Below are 19467 nucleotides of genomic sequence, written 5' to 3'. Positions count from 1 at the left end.
CTTCCTATTTCTTTTCTTCCCCCTTTGAGTTCCCACTCTGTAGTACTTGCATACCTCGCTGAGTGGGTTTGAGGGCTACAATTCTTATTTTCTTGTATTAAGAGGTTGCATTTCCCCTGTGTGACCTGAATGGTCCCATGCTGTGGTTTCTTGTTCTCATGTGGTTTAGCCTAGTGAGACATCCCTCTTCTTTCATACAATTGTGTGACATGACAACTTGGTTCTGCAATTGGTTCTTACATACTACAGAGCCTTAGAGAGGGAATGAGTTGTGCTTTCTGAGGGAGGCAGGTCTTTTCTTGAAATGGCTTCAGAAATCACTTATGCAGAAGTGAGGATCACGAATGAATCCGACTCCTTGGACACCTACTCAAAATGTCCTGCAGGTAAAACAAAACAAAAGAAAACAAAACCACCTTTCTGTACTTCTGTAGACAGGAGGATAAAGGAATGGCCATTAGCAAAATTAGGTGGTATTTGTGAATGATTCTTTGAGTGCTCCCATCTGGTATTTTACTGGAGTCTCAGTTGTTTAAACTGTTTGTAGATCGACTTGAAGAGCTGGACAGTTATATAGTGGGAAGGAAAATCTTTCTCATAATGTCTTTTGCTCTTGCCATTTACAGAAACGAAACCTTGAATCTTGCTGCATTTACCGCTCTATATAAATGAACATAAATACATATTTTTTCTGAAAATGAAGTCATATTGTTTAATAGTGATCTCTCCCCTCTATGTTTGACAGTATTTTGTAACTTCATGAAAACTGTTTCTGTGTTGAGATTTTATCTTGAAGGAACTTTTTCATTTATACTATAAATCACAGCAGAACCTCTCACTTGATGGCCAGTTGCTGTGCCACTAAATTCTACCTTTGTCCATGAAGTTTCCAGCCATGTGGTGGTGGCTAGCAGACAGACATTATGCTAAAGTGATGGACTATGAATAGATATATTTATCTGTTATTGTATATGTGTCTTTAATATTTTGGCAGTTTGGAAGTTATTTAAGTATACAGTGCTGAATCTATAATAAAGAACACTAAGAAAACACAGTGAAATGAAAATGTATTTTCAATACTAATGTAAAGAAAAGTCGTAGGCCAGGTGGCACTATTTATGTTGGGTCATCATGCAGGAAAACACTTTATATGTACGTACTTTAAGATTTACTGCAAGGACCAGGATTGGCCTAGTTCCAGCACTGAGGAGGCAGAGGCAGAAAGATCACTGAAGATTTGAGCCCAGTCTGGTCTACATAATGAGTTGCAGACCATCCAGTACTACACAGTGAGATTCTACCTCATTACACTTCCCTTCACACACACACACACACATACACACACACACCCCTCCATGAAAGGATATGAACCAAGTATTTTCCTATATATATATATATATATATATAAAGTATTTTTCAGATCTCAAAATATTAATATCAGTTATTTCAACAGTGTAAGTTTGTGCTTTTATTTTTCTGTTACTTGAAATGTTCATACTATTAGTAAATTATGTATTCCAGAGAAAATGGGTAAAGAGAAGTGTGGAAAAGAAGAAACAAATATGGAACTTATTTCTAATGAAATGAATGTGCTTCTCCTTCTAGCTCCCAGAGAGAAACCTATCCGTGATCTAAGTAAGCCTGGTTCCCCCTCACTGCTTCTTACATCCGTGATGGTACTTCTCCTGCTGCTGGCAATCACATTCTTAGTTGCTTTTATCAGTAAGTATCCTGCACACATCAATGGGCCATGTCTGCCTTAGAGGAAGAGAGGTTCCACTCTAGCACTTGGCATTTAATGGAAATATGAAGAAGAAATATTCTTTGGTGAAAATTAAAATCACATTCATGAGTGTCTGTGCGGGATTGTCTTTATTAGGCTAAGAGGTCAAATCTACATTTTTTCATTTGCATCAAGATGTCAAGCTGTATGTGTATAGGGCTCTTTCATCTAATGTGAGCTTGTGGACAAGAAAGAGCTAGGAAGAAACTATCCAAGAAGAGTTCTTCAGCTAATTCCTAGCTACTTCTGTCCTGCCTAATATTATGAGAAATCTAAAAGCAACCTGAGCAAATGGGTGGATTTCTGTTCATCAAAGATTTGAGAGTGTATAAAAAATTTAAAAAATGCATGAAAAGTTGTATATTTAGGATGCTTTACTCATTTATTTGCACACTCAGAATAAAGTAATAGTAATAATATAGTAATAGCACACATTAATGTATTACAGATGATGTGTCAAACCAAGTCCAGGAAGAACACAGACTCTGTTCTCAAGAAATTTAGAGGAAAGTCAATGAATCTGTGTCAGCTAAATATAATGGCAGACTCTTATTATCCCAGCTACTCAGGATGTTAGATAATAGGACAGTAAGTGTGGAGCTAGCCTGGGCTATGTAAAAGACTATATCTGATGAAAATAAACTAGGGTCTGCAACATTGTTCTGGAAGTGTTGTGTTGTGATAGCTTTCCTAAAAGAGGTGACACCTAGAACTGTGGGTACCAAGAATGTCACAGAGGGATGAAACTGAAGCATGAGTGGCTGAAGCACACAGTGCTAAGTGTAGAAGAAATGACATTTCCCTAGGTAGACACAAGCAGGATGCAGAACATGTGCTGTGCACCCGTACAAAACCAGTTATTTCTCCTAAAGAGTGTTCTTTAATCAAGTATTGTTTTCTACTTAATAAATCCATGTCAATGTAATGAGCCAATACACATATTTATTTATCTCATTCTTCTATGGTTTGGCAATTTAGGCTGATCTCCACTGAATGGCTCCTCTTGTCCTAGCTGAACTTAGGCATGTGTATGTGTCCAGGCAACTCAGGCTCTGAGGAAGAGGAGGCCAGCTGGAATGGCTAACAGTGTGGCTCACCTTTATGAGTCCTTAGGAGGGCTGGGGCTTATTTACATGGTAGCTTGTAGATTTCCAAGATTGAGGGTGGCCATGAGCCAGGCTCTCAAAAAAATTTAGTAGATCAGAGCTCATTTTGCACATTCTCTTGGTGAGCTCAAACAGGAAACTTTTTTTTTTTTTTCAATTTGAACTGTGACAGTTGCAAAACCACATTGCAATGGTGTGTGAATACAGAAGTTAAAAATTGTGGTTATTTTTTGCAAACCCTCAGTGCCATGGAGAACCATTGTACTGTTTCAAATAAAGAACTTGTGTAGCTGTTTTTAGGTTATAGATGGTGTTTTTGCAGGAATCTGAAAATAGAATTATTAGGGCAAAGAAATAAATGAGAAGGCTAATTTGTAATCTGATAATGAAATAAGTGTCCGGAGAACATGGAAGGAGGCAGCTTTGAGATGTAAAAGGTATAGGATCAAGGAAATAGATGCTTGATGAGTATGGAGTCTAGGAATTAAGGGGTCCAAGAAGTAAAATGTGACTTTACTATTCTTATGATGAAAACTCAGTAACTATGAAGTTGATCAAAGAGGTAGAGAATATATGATAAATTATACGTTTAAGTGGGTAGATGTTGACTTTAGTTTTAGGCATATTGAGGTGAACCTAATATGTTTGTATTTAGTGAGCAAAAAAATCTCATACAAATAGACAGCAGACAAAATATGACAATCATATGACAAGCAATACATGACATCACTCGGGAAGAATTTGTATGAGAAGGAAGGATAATGATAGGGCTGTAGAAAGTTACATTTTAAAGGGGTGGATGGCAAGAATTGATGGTCAAAAGGTGAGGTAAAACCTGATAGAGCAATGGTTCAAGGGCTGAAGGGAAAGAGAACAACTGGGCTCAAGTCCAATGCCAAGAAGGCCAATGAGTGCCCTGGGATATTACTGATGACCCTTTTCAGAGCTGGTGTTGGAGAAATGGAGGAAGCAAAAGTGATGGAATAAGGAGGACAAAGACACAGGCAGGAGAGTGAAGTCATTCAGATGTAGAGGGAGAGGCCAGTCAGTTTGATTCTGAGTGAGCGAGAGTCTGGTACATGGAGGAGCAACTCAGACGAAAAGATGTGAGTTTAAGAAAGAAAGCAATGCCCTGTAGATACTTGTTGGTTTTTCTTTTTCTTACTTCCCATTCTAAAATAGCCTATAACTACTCAGAATTAGCAAATCCCTTTTCCTCCCAACAAGAAGGTCGTTTACATCCTTAAATATGGGTATCTATCTCTGCTTCATCTCGTTGAAGAATTAACATTTTCATCGTACATTCAGCATTGAAGGGTATGGTTCACTCCCTTTAGAGCCATGATAATGGATTCATCCTGCCTTTTAAGTCATTTGCGTTTCTGTGAGTTCTGAAAGTATCTGTGGTTTCAAATTAGGAGGCTGAGGATTCCATTGACTATAGGGTGATGGGAATTGTGGTCAGGCTCTGTCTACTTATGTAATGTGGATGTTGTAGATATTAGTACCAGTAAATAAAGAAATAGGAAGAAGGTATGCTTCTATCATGAAAATGAGTGGTTTTGGTTGTTTTCTTCCAGTTTATTTTCAAAAGTACTCGCAACTCCTTGAAGAAAAAGAAGCTGCAAAAATTTTAACGTACAAGGAATTGAACTGCACAAAAAATGGTTCACTCATGGAAGGTAAGAATAAACATATCTAAGTGTTTGGTTGCTGTTGTAGAGTGTAATAGTTTTATATAAATCCTTTTTCTTTCTGTCTCTGTCTGTCTTTCTCTTTCACTTATTCTCTCAGTAATTACACCCAATCACCATTTCCCCTCCATCCACTCCTCCCAGTCCCTGCCTCCTACCCCCTTCTTCCCCAGATTCACACCTCCTGTGCTTCCCTCCAAAAAAGAGGAGGCCTCCCAGGGATATCCATAGAACCTGGCATAACAGGTTACAGTAAGACTAGGTACCAGACCTGATATCAAGGCTGAACAAAGTAATCCAGGAGGAGGAAAATGAACCCAAGAGCAGGCAGAGTGTCAGAGATGCCACGGACTGAGCCTAGTTGGCTCCCCTCAATCTGTGGGAATCAGGGGTTCCAGCAAGTAGACATGGAGTTGGCGAGAATGGGGTGACAAACAGACATGACACGATAAAGTGTGTTGGGTCTGAATGTATTGTCCAAACGAACGCCAGACTTTTTATTACAGAAGAAAAACAAATAAACCAGGCGTACACATCCACCATGTTACAGTGACACAAAAGTAATGCATAGTCCTTGTTTACAACTTAAAATGGAGCCAGGTGAATGCTATGATGTAATGCTAGTTAATAAATACCTGATTATGCTATTCCTCTGGTCCTAGTGAAGAAACCTGTACCAGGGGAATTCCCTTCCACTAACTCTTTCATGAGACAACCCACCTATTTGCTAGGCCATTGTATATTCTGTGTTAGGGTGTGACTCGGCTATTGTCCTAAGTAATTACTATGCAGACTAGCCCTGAGCTCTCCTAGCTCTGTAGTTTGTAATGCCTGATTATTTTCACTGTCTCTACTAGAAGTGAATTTGAATGTTACTGAATAGGTAACATTCTTACTGAATTCCAAGCTCACGGTCAGCTTTGAGGATTTTCTAGGAACCATTGGAACACTGGTGGAGGCTTAGCTATATGTCAAAAATCAATCCTTAAAGGCACTTATAATAAAACAATACTGAAAGAGAGCACATGGATCCATGCACCAGACTAATGCAGGGACAGGTTTTGAGTATATGGGCTATGGGAATACCAAGGTTCCAGGAGGCAAAGTTTCCTTGAAACTCTTCACCTCGTGACTGCTTTCAGGCCCTTAGGCCTACCAAGCAGACCGCACTGGAGTGAACATAGCACAGAGACAAGCCCACTCTACTGTTAGGAGTAGAACACCAAGAACACCAAGTTAGACAAACATAACATACATGCAGAGGCCTTCGTGCAGGTCTGTATAGGCTCTGTGATTGTTGATTTAGTCTCTGTGAACCTCTGTGAACATTGCTTAGTCATGTTCTCTTGGTGTCCTTGACCCCTCTGGATCCTACAATCCTTCCTCCCCATCTTCTTCTACATTCCCCAAGCTCTGTCTAGTGTTTGGCTGTGGGTCTTTGCATCAGTTTTCATCAGTTGCTGGAGGAAGGCTTTCTGATGACAGTTGGGCTAGGCAAGGATCTATGAGTATAGCAGAAAATTATTAGGAATCATTTCATTGACATTTTTTTCCAGTTGTGTTTGCTTAGGTGTCTGGGTTAGCCTAGGTGTCTGGGCTATTCAGTCTTAGCTCCTAGCCATCCAGGCAGTGTTGGACATGGGCTCCCTCTTGTGGCTTGGGCCTCAAGTTGGATCAGCCATTGGTTGGCTATTCCCACAAGTTCTGTGTCACCTCAGCACATCTTGCAGGCAGGACACATTGTAGGTCAAAGGTTTTGTGGGTGGGTTGGAGTGCCAGCCCCATGTCTGGGAGTCTTGCATGGTTACAGAAGGTAGCCAGTTCAGACTCTGTATCACCCATTACTAGGAGTCTTCACTAGGGTCACCCTTGTAGATCACAGGGACTTTCCATTGCATTAGCTTTCCACATCGATCCCCAAATGCCCACAATTCCAGACATCTTTCCCTGTACTCACTCCCATCCCCCCAACTTGATCTTTCCTGTCCTACTTTCCACCTGCCCTGTAGTCTACCCATAAGATCTATTATATTTCCCCTTCCCAAGGAGATTCATGTGCCTCCTTGATATTTAGTCTTTTTGGGTTTGTGGGTTGTAGTAAGATTATCTTTTAATTAACAGCTAATATACATTTATAACATAGAATACATACTATGTTTGTCTTTCAGCATCTGGGTTATGGGTTACCTTACACAGAGCTATTTTTTCTAGTTCTTTCCACTTGCCTGCAAATTTCATGATGCCATTTTAAAAATAGCCAAGCAATACTTCATTGTGTAAGTGTACCACATTTTAAAAACTCCATTCTTCTCTGAGGAATATCTAGTGTCCCCCCCCCCAGTTTGTAGCTATTATGAATAAAGCTGCTATTGACACAGTTGAACAATGTCCTTGTGATAGGATAGAACCTTTAGGGTATATTCCCAAGTTGGGTACAGCTGGGTTTTGAGGTAAATTGATTTCCAATTTCTTGAGGAACAGCCATATTGATTTCCATAGTGTCTGTACACGTTTGCACTCCCACTAGCAGTGGAGAAGTGTTCCCCTTGTGCTGTGACCATTGTGAGCTGTCACTTGAGTTTTTGATCTTAGGCATTCTAATGGGTATGAGATGGAATCTTAATGTAGTTTTTAAGTTCTATATCCCTGATTGCTAAGTATGTTAAACACTTCTCTAAGGGGTTCTCAGCTATTTGATATTCCTCTATTGAGAATTCTGTTCAGATCTGGATTTTTTTGGTTTGTTGATGTCTAGTTTCTTGAGTTCTTTATATATTTTGGATATATTAGCACCTTGTTGCATGTGAAGTTGGTCAAAATCTTTTCCTGTTCTGGATGCTACCATTTTGTCCTATTGACAGTGTCCTTTGTCTAACAGAAAAAGCTTTTAAGTTTCATAAGGTCCTGTTTATTAATTGTTGATCTACGTGCCTGCACTATCAGTGTTCTGTTTAGGAAGTTGTCTCCTGTGCCAATGTGTTCAAGGATATTCCTTATGTCTTCTATAAGGTTCAGTGTGTCTGGGTTAATGTTGAGATATTTAATCCACTTGAACCTGAGTTTTGTCCCTGGTTATAGATATGGATCTATTTGCATTCTTCTACATACAGACATCCAGTTAGACTCGCACCATTTGTTGAAAATGCTTTCTTTTTTCCATTGTGTAGTTCTGGCTTCTGTCAAAAATAAGGTGTCCATAAGTGTATGGATTTACCCTTGAGTCTCCCATTTAATTTCATTAATCAGTGTGTCTGCTTTTATGCCAATACTATGAGGATTTCATTACTATAGTTCTGTAGTACACCTTGAAATCAGGGATTGACCCGTCCAGCAGGTCCAGTTATTCGAGGGTCTCGAGGGGACCTCCTCCTAAGAACCAAATGGGGGGTAGAGAGGGACGAGGGCCTTGTACGAATAACAACACGGAAACTGTTCTGGAATGTATCAAGGCCCCAATTCTATTGAAAAAGGTCCAAGGCTTAAATGCACAAGCAAAAGGGGAAGTACAGATACTTATCAGTGGGAGGGGTAGGGCAATACAAGAAAAAGGAGAAGTACTTATGGGGGGGGCAATAGAAATTCTTTCTTTTGTTAGCTACACGGGGAAGCAGGAACTTGGTGGTATCAGGGTGTGGTCAGGATATCAGCGATGGCTTAGGGCTGGAACATTCTCGGAATTGGTGTGTCGGTGGCCCGCTTTTGACCCCCTTTTCTTCTCGGGGGGAGAGGCCCAATTCAGAGATCAAGAGTTGTCTTAATAGCTTCCAACAAGGGATGGTGACACCTACAGAAATTCTACCCCTCCAAGGGACATACATATAACATTTATTTGCTATAGGTGTTGGCTCACACTTTGGGGTGGCAAACAACTTCCAAACTTCCAACTTGCCCATCTTGAACAGGGTGGCTGCAGTATCCATGTAGACACAGTCCATGGCTGCAGTCCGATAGCTGTGAGTGTGAGCTCCCATTGTCAGGCCTCCTGAAGAGCCTCTGATGAATCAGGGGAGCTTAAGGGCAGCGCTCCAAAAATTCTTATATTGTTCAGAATTGTTTTAGCTGTTTGGATTTTATGTTTTTCATATGAAGTTGAGAATTGTCCTTTCAAGGTCTATAAAGAATTGAATTGGATTATTGATGGGATTGCATTTAATGTCAAGATTGGTTTTGGTAAAATGGCCATTTTTACTATGTTAATCCTACTGATCCTAATTTTCATGGAATTGCTTTGATTTTTCCCTCCATTTAACTTGATGTTGGCTACATACTTATAAGTTGCCTTGATTATATTTAGGTATGTCTTGTATATTCTTAACCCCTCTAGGACTTTTATTATAAAATGGTGTTGGATCTTGTCAAAGGCCTTTTCTTCATCTAAGATGAAGATGATCTCTTTTTTCTCTTTCAGTTTGTTTGTATGTTGGATTACATTTATTGATTTTCATATATGGAACCATCTCTGCCTCCCTGGGATGAAGCTTACTTGATCCTGGTGGATGATCTTTTTGATGTATTCTTGGATTTAGTTTGCAAGCATTTTATTGAATATTTTTGTATGTGTGTTCATGAGGGAAATTGGTCTGTAACTCTTGTTGTTTGTCAAATCTTTGTTTGATTTGGGTATCAGGGTGATTGTGGCCTCATAAAATGAATTTGGCAATGTTCCTTCTGTTTCTATTTTGTGATCTAATTTGAGGAATATTGGTGTTAACTCACTTTTAGAAAGTCTGATGGAATTCTGTGCTAAAACCACATAGGCCTTTTTTTTTCTGTTGGGAGAATTTTAATGACTACTTCTATTTCCTTATGGGTTATAGGTCTACTGAATCTGTTTTTCTGATAGATTTAACTTTGGTAAGTGGTATCTATTTAGAAAATTATCCATTTCTTTTAGATTTTCCAATTTTTTAGAATAAAGACTTGTAAAGTGTGACCTAATGATTCTTTGGATATCCTCAGTGTCTGATGTTATGACTCCCTTCTTATTTCCAATTTTGTTAATTTTGATATTCTCTTTCCATCTTTCATTTAGTTTGGATAGACTTTGTCTATCTAGTTGAATTTTTCAAAGAACCAGCTCTTTGTTTCATTGATTTTTGATATTGTTGTCTTTGTTTATATTTTGTTGATTTCAATTCTCAGTTTGATTATTTCATTCCATCTCCTTCTCTTGGGTGTGTTTGCTTCTTTTTATTCTAGAGCATTCAGGTGTGCTGTTAAGTTGCTAGAATGAGATCTTTCCTATTTCTTTATGCAGGCACTGTGTGTGTGTGTGTGTGTGTGTGTGTGTGTATGTGTGTATGTGTGTATGTTAGGATGCAAAGGGTATGCTTCCCTTCTTTTGGTTTTGCTTGTGTGAGGTTACACATTCCTTTTGTTTCCATGCTTGTAGTTTACCTCCTTGGGTTGGAGTTTTCTTTCTAGTATCACCTGGATTTATAAATAGATATTATTTGAATTTGAATTTGTCACAAAATATTTTGCTTTCTCCATCTATAGTGATTGAAAGTGACTACTACAGTGGTATGGCAATCTGGGCTGGCATCTGTGGTCTCAGAGTATGCAGTGCATCTGTCTAGGCCCCTCTGACTTTTAGAGTCTCCATTGAGAAATAGGGTATAACTGTTATAGGTCTGCATTTATATGTTACTTGACCTTTTCCTCGTGAAGCTTTTAATCTTCTTCCTTTGTTCTGTATGTTCAGTGCTTTCCTTCTTATGTGGTGAAATTTTTTTTTTAAGTAAGTGCAGAGCTTTATTATGTTTCTGAAGAACTGGATGTGTTAAAAAATTTATACATTATAAGAAATAACACACACACATAGATTTCATTACAGCACAGCATGTAATTTCTAACTATCTCATAGATATTAATATATTATGTTTTCTTAATACTTAAAAATATATTTATTTATTCACTTTACAACCCAATATCATCCCTTCGTCTCCTCCCAGTACCCCTTCACACAAGCCTTCTCTCTGTTACATCTTCCTCTTCTCTTTTGAGAAGGGAAAGGAGAGGACCTTTTTAAATGGTTCAATTTATTTGTTATTCTGTATACTTCTTCTCCTTTATATTTATCTCCTTCTTACCCCAGAGTTCCCTAGGACTAAACCACCAATAAAAAAAAAAAAAAACACATGGTAGGATTTGTGGCTCTAGCTGCATATGTAGCAGAGGATGGCCTAGTCGGGTATCAATGGGAGGAGAGGCCCTTGGTCCTGTGAAGGTTCTATGCCCCAGTATAGGGGAATGCCAGGGCCAGAAAGTGGGAGTGGGTGGGTTGGGGAGCAGGGGAAGCAGGGGAAGCAGGGAAGCAGGGAGGAAATAGGGGATTTTCACAGGTGAAACTAAGAAAGGGCATAACATTTGAAATGTAAATTAAGAAAATATTTAATAAAAATAAAAAAATAAAACTTTCACTCTATAATTTTGTTTAAAATATTTTCTGGGTGTTTGAGTTGGAATTCTTTTTCTTGTTCTGTTCCTATTGTTCTTAGGTTTAATTTTCCCACGAATTCCTAGATTTTCTGGTTGTTTTCTGTAAGAAAGTTTTTAGATTTCACATTTTGTTTTTGGCCAAAGTTATCTATTTCTTTTATTGTTACTTTCAGTGCATGAGGCTCTTCCATCTCTTGTATTTGGTTGCTGATGTTTGTGTCTGTAGTTCCTGTTTGATTACTTAGGTTTTCCATCTCTAGGATTCCCTCAGTTTGTGTTTTCTTTATGATTTTTATTTCTGTTTTTAGGTCTTGAGCAGTTTTACTTGTTTCCTTCAACAGTATGTTTTTTCTTTGCTTTGCTTTTTTGGTTATCTTTAAGGGATTTATTCATTTCCTTCAATTTTCTGTTTGTCTTTTGCTTGATTTCTTTAAGGGATTTTTATTTATTTCCTAAGGCATCTATCATCTTTATAAAGTTGGACCTAAGGTATTTTTTCTTGTGCTTTAGCTGTGTTGGACTATTCAGGGTTTGCTATAGTAAGATAGCTGGGCTCTGGTGGTGACATATTGCCTTGGCACTTCTTGACTCACAGTTTAGGCATTTGGTTTGGGATGATTATAGGTTTAGGTACCAATTTCTGAGTTTGTCTTTGTTTGGTGGGTGTTTTATTCCTTGGTTTCTGTTTCTTCTCTGGTCTACTGGTCTGACTGACCTGAGGTCCAGCAGAAGTTCTCTGCCTGTGTTGTGAGCTAGACTTTTGCCAGAAGGCATGATGTCTTGTTGATCAGGAATCTCTATTCCAGTTGGTCTGGGACAGAGTAGGGAGGAGGCAGGTACACTAAGAGAATGGAGATGGTCCAAGGGCCAGTGGTCTCTTCGGATTTCTAGAACCCGATGTGGCCTCTAATCAAGCAATGAGTCCCAGCCTGAGTTTGCTTACTGTTCTTCTGGCTGGTGTGGCCTGCTAAGCAGAAGATAGCCTCTGGAGTTGGGGGCTAGGGCAAGGTAAAGTGATGGTTGTGGTAAGGGAGGGATGATGGAGGATTGTGTTTGTGGGAACTGAGGGAGTGAGAGATTCCACAGGTGAGCTTCCTACCTATTCTTCAGGCTAGCAAGTCTGCAGTTGACTAGGGAATATCTGCCTGTGTTGTCTGATAGTTCTAGTAGACTTCCAGGTTGCTTGTACTAAGAAGTGGAGTTCACATGTACATTTATATCAGACCAGAAAACCTGACATGTATATCTCCATTTGTTTATACAAGTCTTGTTTGTAAAAGTCATTCTAATGTATATTTTTCTAGGTTTTGCTTATTTTTGAACCATCTCTGCACACATATATATTCATGCATATACATATATGTATATATGTATATATCTATATCTTGAAGAAGATGATGAAATCTTGTGTCATGAATTAAAATTACTTAAAGCTCTAACAGATTCCTTGAGAACTTTTTAAATTTATAGAAGATTTCACATGATGATAAAGATACTGTTCTAACACCACATTTACACACACCATCCCCTATATGAGCATCTTATAAAGGCATTCATGGTTGCTACAATTAGTGAGTAAGTACTGACTTCAACACTGATTGATGATCATGATGATTAGACTTTCATCTGGGACACCACATTGTACTTAGCTGTCAAATCTCTTTAGTCTTCTCTTGGTTGGGATATGTTTTCAGGAGATCCATGTTTTACATAATTCTGATTAGTAGGGTGGCTGATCTAGCATGTTATAGGATACTCCTGTATTAAAATTTGAGTAATTATTTTTGAGCAAGATGACAGGTATGAAATACTAGTCTCATCACATTGTACACAGGGTCTAAGCTATAAAAATTATTATAGACTGTTGATATTGCCTGATGGTCTACTCCTTTTTATAAAATTTATGCCTCTCTCATACAATATATGCCAACTTCAGCATGCCCTCTCTCCACTCCTCTCAGTCCCAACACCTCCCCTATTTCCCAGATTCATTGCTTTCCTGTCTCCTTTCAGAAAAAGCAGGACTCCTCTGCTCATGGGACCCCTTTTCTTCCAATGGGTTGTCTCAACCAGCCTTGATATGAGGGTTTATGTCCACTTTTATTGCATCTTGGTATGCAGGGTTCATTTGATAAAAGCATACCATTTAAAGGCTAAGCACCTGTACTGGATAACCACTTAGGTGGCTCATCCATGGAGAAGATTATTTTTCTGTCTTTTGGTGGTTATTAATTGCCTGTAGCTCTTATAACAATAAAAATAGGGTGTGAATTCCTGAGGTATTATGTTTTACACTTATCTCTAGAATCTTTGTAATATTTTTGTGAAGTGTTTCCATCAACACTAATTTAAAAGTCTCCAGTTAGAATATTGATACCATAATTATTGATCTGTATTATTTAAATGCAATATTATATATTTATATATCTATATATCTCCATCTCTATCTATCTATCTATCTATCTATCTATCTATCTATCTATCATGAAATTTCTTGTTCTTGTTATGATGATTTATATTCTTTGGATACCCAGATTGTTGTGTGTTATGTCCTGAGAGTCTGGGTGTTCTTTACATCTGTTTTTCTGATTCCACCCCAGTAGGACAAAGGGTTTTAACATTAGCGATAGTGGAGGTGAACTTGGGTTTCTTGTTACCTGAGGGGAGAATGGTTCTTGCTGCATCTGGGAGTTCTAGCTTCCATGTGGTGTCTGCACACACAAAGCTTTAGAATGACTTTATTACATTGCATTTACATTTTCTTCTTTCCCCAAAGACAAAGTCTGGAGCTGTTGCCCAAAGGATTGGAAACCATTTGTTTCCCACTGCTACTTCATTTTGAATGATTCAAAGGCATCTTGGAATGAGAGTGAGGAGAAGTGCTCCCACATGGGTGCTCATCTGGTGGTGATCCACAGCCAGGCAGAGCAGGTACATCCTGGGAGAGAGCAGAGTCTGGGCCCAGCAGGCTGTCTGCTGTTTCTACTATGAGGGAGTTTTGTTGACATGGGTGTTGGTGCTGTGGCAGAAGGGTTTCCACCATATATGTGGAATGGTTACTTCAGCCTTTGCCTTCTACAACTTGGTCCCGCTTAAGTGGAACCAAACAACTTCCAAGGAACCATGGTGTCAGAAATGCAACACACCAGGCTGGAGGGAAGGGCAAAATGCTTCTGCTTGAAAGACCAGTTTGTGGTTTCAGCACTCTAACGCTTCCTGTAGAATCAACTGCCTAACTGAGAAGGGTGCAGAAAAACAGGACCCAGTCTGGAGGTCACAGTTCATTGTGAGAAATGAAATAGCTGAGGTTTGAATGGAGAATGATTAGATAAAATTCTCTCATGTACAACAGTCAAAAATGGTGTTGGTGAAGAAAAGAGGGACATGAATCTGAGTTGAGGATTCATTATGATCATGGTCAGAGATTGTTTCCAGTGTCATTAAACATGAGTGATAACTTCAACAGTGTCCTGATTATCCAGAGATGACATACACTCCTGGGGTATGTGGATAGAAAATGTGCACTCCTGGGGGGTGTATCCTATTCCTTGATCCTTTGTTTTCCCATCTCTTTGTGACTAGAAAAAAAATCAGTCAAAATATCACAATATACCTCTAAAATATAAAATTGTTATATATTAATCTAAAATTTAAAAAAATATTTAAGGGCCTAGAAAGATAAAGTAGGATTTGATGATTGTGTATTTGCATATGTGCATTACACTGAATCCTATAATTCTGTATCATTATGATAATTTTTAAAAGATCTTAGAAAAAACTCTGTAACAGAAAAAGTAATGCTCAGTCCAGGCTGAAAGCTGTATCTTTCTTTCCTTTTAGGATTTCATCACCAGGAACCTGAACACAAGTGCTGGTTATTTTATAGGACTTTTGGATGCTGGTCAAAGACAATGGCGATGGATTGATCAGACACCATACAATAAGAGTGCTACGTGAGTCTAGAGTCCTGGGTCCTGTAGCATGAGGAAAACTCAGGTGTTCCAGCTGTTGGTTATTGTCTTAGTTAGGGTTTTACTGCTGTGAACAGACACCATGACCAAGGCAAGTCTTATAAAAACAACATTTAATTGGGGCTGGCTTACAGGTTCAGAGGTTCAGTTCATTATTATCAAGCATGGTAGTATCCAGGTAGGCATGGTGCAGGAAGAGCTGAGAGTTCTATGTCTTCATCCAAAGGCTGCTAGTGGAAGACTCACTTCCAGGCAACTAGGGCGAGGATCTTATACCCACACCCACAGTGACACACCTACTCCAACCAGGTCACACCTATACCAACAAGGCCACACCTCCAAATGGTGCCACTCCCTGGCCCAAGAATATACAAACCATCACAGTTATGAAGCAAAATTAGTTCCCTCTTGGTGTAACTGCTGGGATGGAGTAACTTTTACTCTCCCATGTGCTCATCACAGGAGTCCTTTGAGATATTCCAGGTAGAGAAGAGAAAAGTGAGTTTGAAGATTGTAGATGATAAGTATCCAACCAAAGTCTTTATATGTCAATGAATTTTATTATGCTTTCAGTCTTTCATTTACATTTTTAAAATTAGTATTTAATTTATTTTTATTCATGTGTATATATGTGAGGTTTCTGTTTTCAGTTTTCAGAGAAAACTAGAACTCCAGAATTTTAAATTATTTGTTCTTCATGATAGAAATAGATTATTTAGAGAGTTGAATTAGTTCTCCAGTCTTTAAAATAGTTCCATTGTTTAATGGGAAAGCTTTCTTAAAACATGAGAGTAAGAAGAGTCCTTTTTAACATCTAAATAAGCACAATGGGTTGACTGTACCCTGGTACTAAGGTTTGATCTAGCTCTCCAGTCTCTAAAATAATTCCATTGTAAAATTTCCAACCTCATCCTCAGGCTTGCTTCTTCTTTTCTTTCTTTCTTTTTTTTGTTTTTTGTTTTTTCTTAATCATTCTATTCTTTTACATCTCAAATGATATCTCACTTCTGGGTTACCCCTCTACAAGCCCCTCAGCCCACAACCTCCCTCTCCTCCTTTTCCTTTACCTCTATGAGGGTGCTCTTCCCTCCACTCTCTTGCCTCACCCCTCCAGCATCCCCCTATGCTGGGGCATCATACCTCCACAGGACCAAGTGCCTTCCCTCCCATCGATGTTATACAAGGCCATTCTCTACCACATATGGGTCTGGAGCCATGAATCCCTCGCTGTACACTCCTTGGTTGGTAGTCTAGACCCTGGGAGCACTTGGTGGTCCGGCCAGTCGATGTTCTTCCTATGGGGTTGCAATCTCCCTCTTCTCCTCCAGTCCTTCCACCAGTTCCCCCACCAGGGTCCCTGAGCTCAGTCTGATGGTTGTCTCCAAGCATCCACATCTGCACTGGTCAGTTGCTGGCTGAACGTCCCAAGTAGCAGCCATTCCAGGCTCCTGTCAGCAAGTGTATCTTGGCAAAGGCAGCAGTGTGGGTTTGGTGTCTGCAGACAAGATGGAGCCCCAGGTGGGACAGACCCGGGATGACCCTTCAGTCTCTGCTCCATTTTCTTTTCCATATTCTTTCTTTGGGCAGGAACATTTCTGTGTTAAAAACTTTGAGATGGGTGGCCCCATTCCTTGACCGTGGGCCGTGCCTATCTACTGGAGATGGTTTCTATAGGTTCTCTCTCCCTACTCTGCTAAAATCATCCCTGTTAAGTCTCAGAGACTTTTGTTTTCCTGGTGTCTGGGACCCCCCCCCCCCAATGGTTATCCCATTTCCTCATCCTCCCTGCTACATAGTTTTATTCGATTTCCTGACCCTCTGTACCTCTCTCCTGTCCCATGCAGTACCTGATACTGCCCCCTTATTTTCTCCCCCTCCTCTCTCCCTCCCAGAACCCTTCTCCCTCCACCTTCCACAATCAACCTGTTCCCTCCTCAATGCAGGACTGAAGCATCCACACCCTGGTCTTTCTTCTTCCTAAGCTCCACATGGTTTGTGGGTTGTATCATGGGCATTGTGAGCTTTTGGGATAATGTTGACTTATTAGTGACTATATACCATGTGTGTTTTTTTTTTTGTGTCTGAGTTACCTCACACAGAATGATATTTTCTAGTTCCATCCACTTGCTTGAGAATTTCATGAAGTCATTACTTTTAATAGCTGAGTAGTACTCCATTGTGTAAATCTACTGCATTTTCTGTATCCATTCTTCTGTTGAGGGACATCTGGGTTGTTTTCCAGCTTCTGGGTATTATAAATAAGGCTGCTACGAACATAGTGGAGCATGTGTCCTAGTTATATGTTGGGTATATGCCCAGTAGTGGTATAGCTGCATTTTAAGGTAGAACTATTTCCAATTTTCAGAAGAACCACCAGACTGATTTCCAGAATGGTTTTACCAGCTTGCATTCCCACCAGCAATGGAGGAGTTTTCCTTTTCCTCCACATCCTTGCCAGCATCTGCTGTCACCTGAGTTTTAGATCTTGGCCATTCTGACTGATGTGAGGTGGAATCTCAGGGTAGTTTTGATTTTAATTTCCCTGATGACTAAGGATTGAACATTTCTTTAAGTGCCTCTCAGCTATTTGAGATTTCTAAGTTGAGAGTCCTCTGTTTATCTCTGTACCCCATTTTAAAAATAGGATTATTTGGTTCTCTGGAGTCTAACTTCTTGAGTTCTTTGTGTATATTAGATATTAGCCCTCTCTCAAATGTAGAATTGGTAAAGATCTTTTTTTCAATCTGTGGGTTGCCATTTTGTCCTATTGACAGTGTTCTATTACAGAAGCTTTGCAATTTTATGAGGTCCCATTTGTTGATTCTTGATCTTACAGCACAAACCATTGCTGTCCTGTTAAGGATTTTTTCCTTGTGCACATATCTTCAAGGCTCTTCCCCACTTTCTTCTATATAAGTTTCAATGTATCTGGTTTTATGTGGAGGTCCTTGATTCTCTTGGACTTGAGTTTTGTACAAGGAGATAAGAATGGACCAATTTCAATTTTTCTACATGCTGATCACCAGTCGAGCCAGCACCATTTGTTGAAAACGTTGCCTTTTTTCCACTCCTTTGTCAATGATCAAGTGACTATAGGTCTGTGGGTTCATTTCTGTGTCTTCAATTCTATTCCATTGATCTACCTGCCTGCCTCTGTACCAATACCATGCAGGATTTTTCACTATTGCTCTATAGTACAGCTTGAGGTCAGGGATGATGATTCCCCCAGAATTTCTTTTATTGTTGAGAATGGTTTTTGCTATCCTGAGTTTTTTGTTATTCCGAATGAATTTGAGAATTGCTCTTTCTAGTTCTGTGAAGAACTGAGTTGGAATTTTGATAGGGATTGCATTGAATCTGTAGATTGCTTTCGTCAAGATGGCCATTTTTACTATATTAATCCTACCAATCCATGAACATGGGAGATCTTTCCATTTTCTGAGGTCTTCAATTTCTTTCTTCAGGTATTTGAAGTTCTTGTCATACAGTCACACCAAGATATTTTGTATTATTTGTGACTATTGTGAAGAGTGTTGTTTCCCTAATTTCTTTCACAGCTCATTTATCCTTTGACTCGAGGAAGGCTACTGGTTTGTTTGGGTTAATTTTATATCCAGCCACTTTGCTGAAGTTGTTTATCAGCTTTAGGAGCTCTGTGGTAGAATTTTTGGGGTCACGTATATATGCTATCATATCATCTGCAAGTAGTGATATTGTTACTTCCTCCCCAGTTTGCATCCCTTTAATCTCCTTTTCTTGTGTAATTGCTTTGGCTAGAACTTCGAGTACTATATTGAATAGATAGGGAGTGAATGGGTAGCCTTGTCCTTCATTTTAATGGGATTGCTTTGAGTTTCTCTCCATTTAGTTTGATGGTGGCTATTGGTTGGTTGTATATTGCTTTTATTATATTTACATATAGACCTTGAATTCCTGATCTTTCAACATGAATTGATGTTGTATTTTGTCAAAGGCTTTTTCAGCATCTAATAGGATGATAGCTTCCTCTTTTCAAGCATTATTGCAGCAAATATTCTGATGCTCTTTCCTCCCTTACAGGTTCTGGCACAAAGGTGAGCCCAACCAAGATTTTGAACAATGTGTTATAATAAATCATAAGACAACTGGATGGGGCTGGAATGATATCCCTTGTGAAGATGAACACAAGTCAGTTTGTCAGGTGAAGAAAACATACCTATGAATCACACATTCTTCATGGGGATTCGATTTCTTTGTTAGCTGCCATAACACAGACACCTGGGAAGTTCTACAAGTGGAAGAGCAGCTCACAGAATTTAAGGGGGCAGCAAATGGTCTGTACATGACTCACTGGCCCACATATATCCTTGTTCATTTATCTACTTACTCAGTGTTAAAATGAAGTTTCATTGAGAATTTTTATGTACCAGAGAATGTACAGAGTCCCTTTTGGGTACACTTGGAGCTTTTTGCCAACTCCCCAAGGTTTCATT

The 19467-nt window shown here is 39.3% G+C and overlaps 1 protein-coding gene across 3 annotated transcripts; it reads left to right on the top strand.

Annotated features, from left to right (window-relative positions):
• Positions 1–304: 304 nt before the first annotated feature.
• LOC110296911 (C-type lectin domain family 4 member A-like) lies at positions 305–19196 on the top strand. Of its 3 annotated transcripts, XM_021165714.1 has the most exons (8): positions 305–386; positions 1606–1722; positions 4470–4571; positions 6363–6366; positions 13620–13684; positions 13798–13955; positions 14865–14977; positions 19055–19196. In XM_021165714.1, the coding sequence occupies exons 1-8, from the start codon at positions 305–307 to the stop codon at positions 19194–19196; spliced, it is 783 nt and encodes a 260-aa protein (XP_021021373.1). The 3 variants fall into 3 exon arrangements, with proteins under 3 accessions (XP_021021373.1, XP_085696085.1, XP_021021374.1); XM_085839959.1 differs by lacking the exons at positions 6363–6366; positions 13620–13684 and having other exon boundaries at positions 13807–13955; XM_021165715.2 differs by lacking the exons at positions 6363–6366; positions 13620–13684 and having other exon boundaries at positions 13801–13955.
• Positions 19197–19467: the final 271 nt, after the last annotated feature.

The sequence above is a fragment of the Mus caroli genome, unplaced genomic scaffold (genome assembly GCF_978045245.1).
Source record: "Mus caroli unplaced genomic scaffold, Mus_caroli_1 scaffold_7, whole genome shotgun sequence".
NCBI lineage: Eukaryota > Metazoa > Chordata > Mammalia > Rodentia > Muridae > Mus > Mus caroli.
Note: the sequence above shows the minus strand (reverse complement) of the source record. Positions and strands in the feature narration are given on the sequence as shown.

What these genes read in the sequence shown, in the direction of transcription:
- LOC110296911 (XM_021165714.1), top strand. Translation starts at nt 305, where the DNA reads ATGGCTTCAGAAATCACTTATGCAGAAGTGAGGATCACGAATGAATCC. An exon ending in TCCACAGCCAGGCAGAGCAG is followed by an intron (nt 13,956 to 14,864) that starts GTACATCCTGGG and finishes CTTTCCTTTTAG; the next exon opens with GATTTCATCACCAGGAACCT. An exon ending in CCATACAATAAGAGTGCTAC is followed by an intron (nt 14,978 to 19,054) that starts GTGAGTCTAGAG and finishes CCTCCCTTACAG; the next exon opens with GTTCTGGCACAAAGGTGAGC.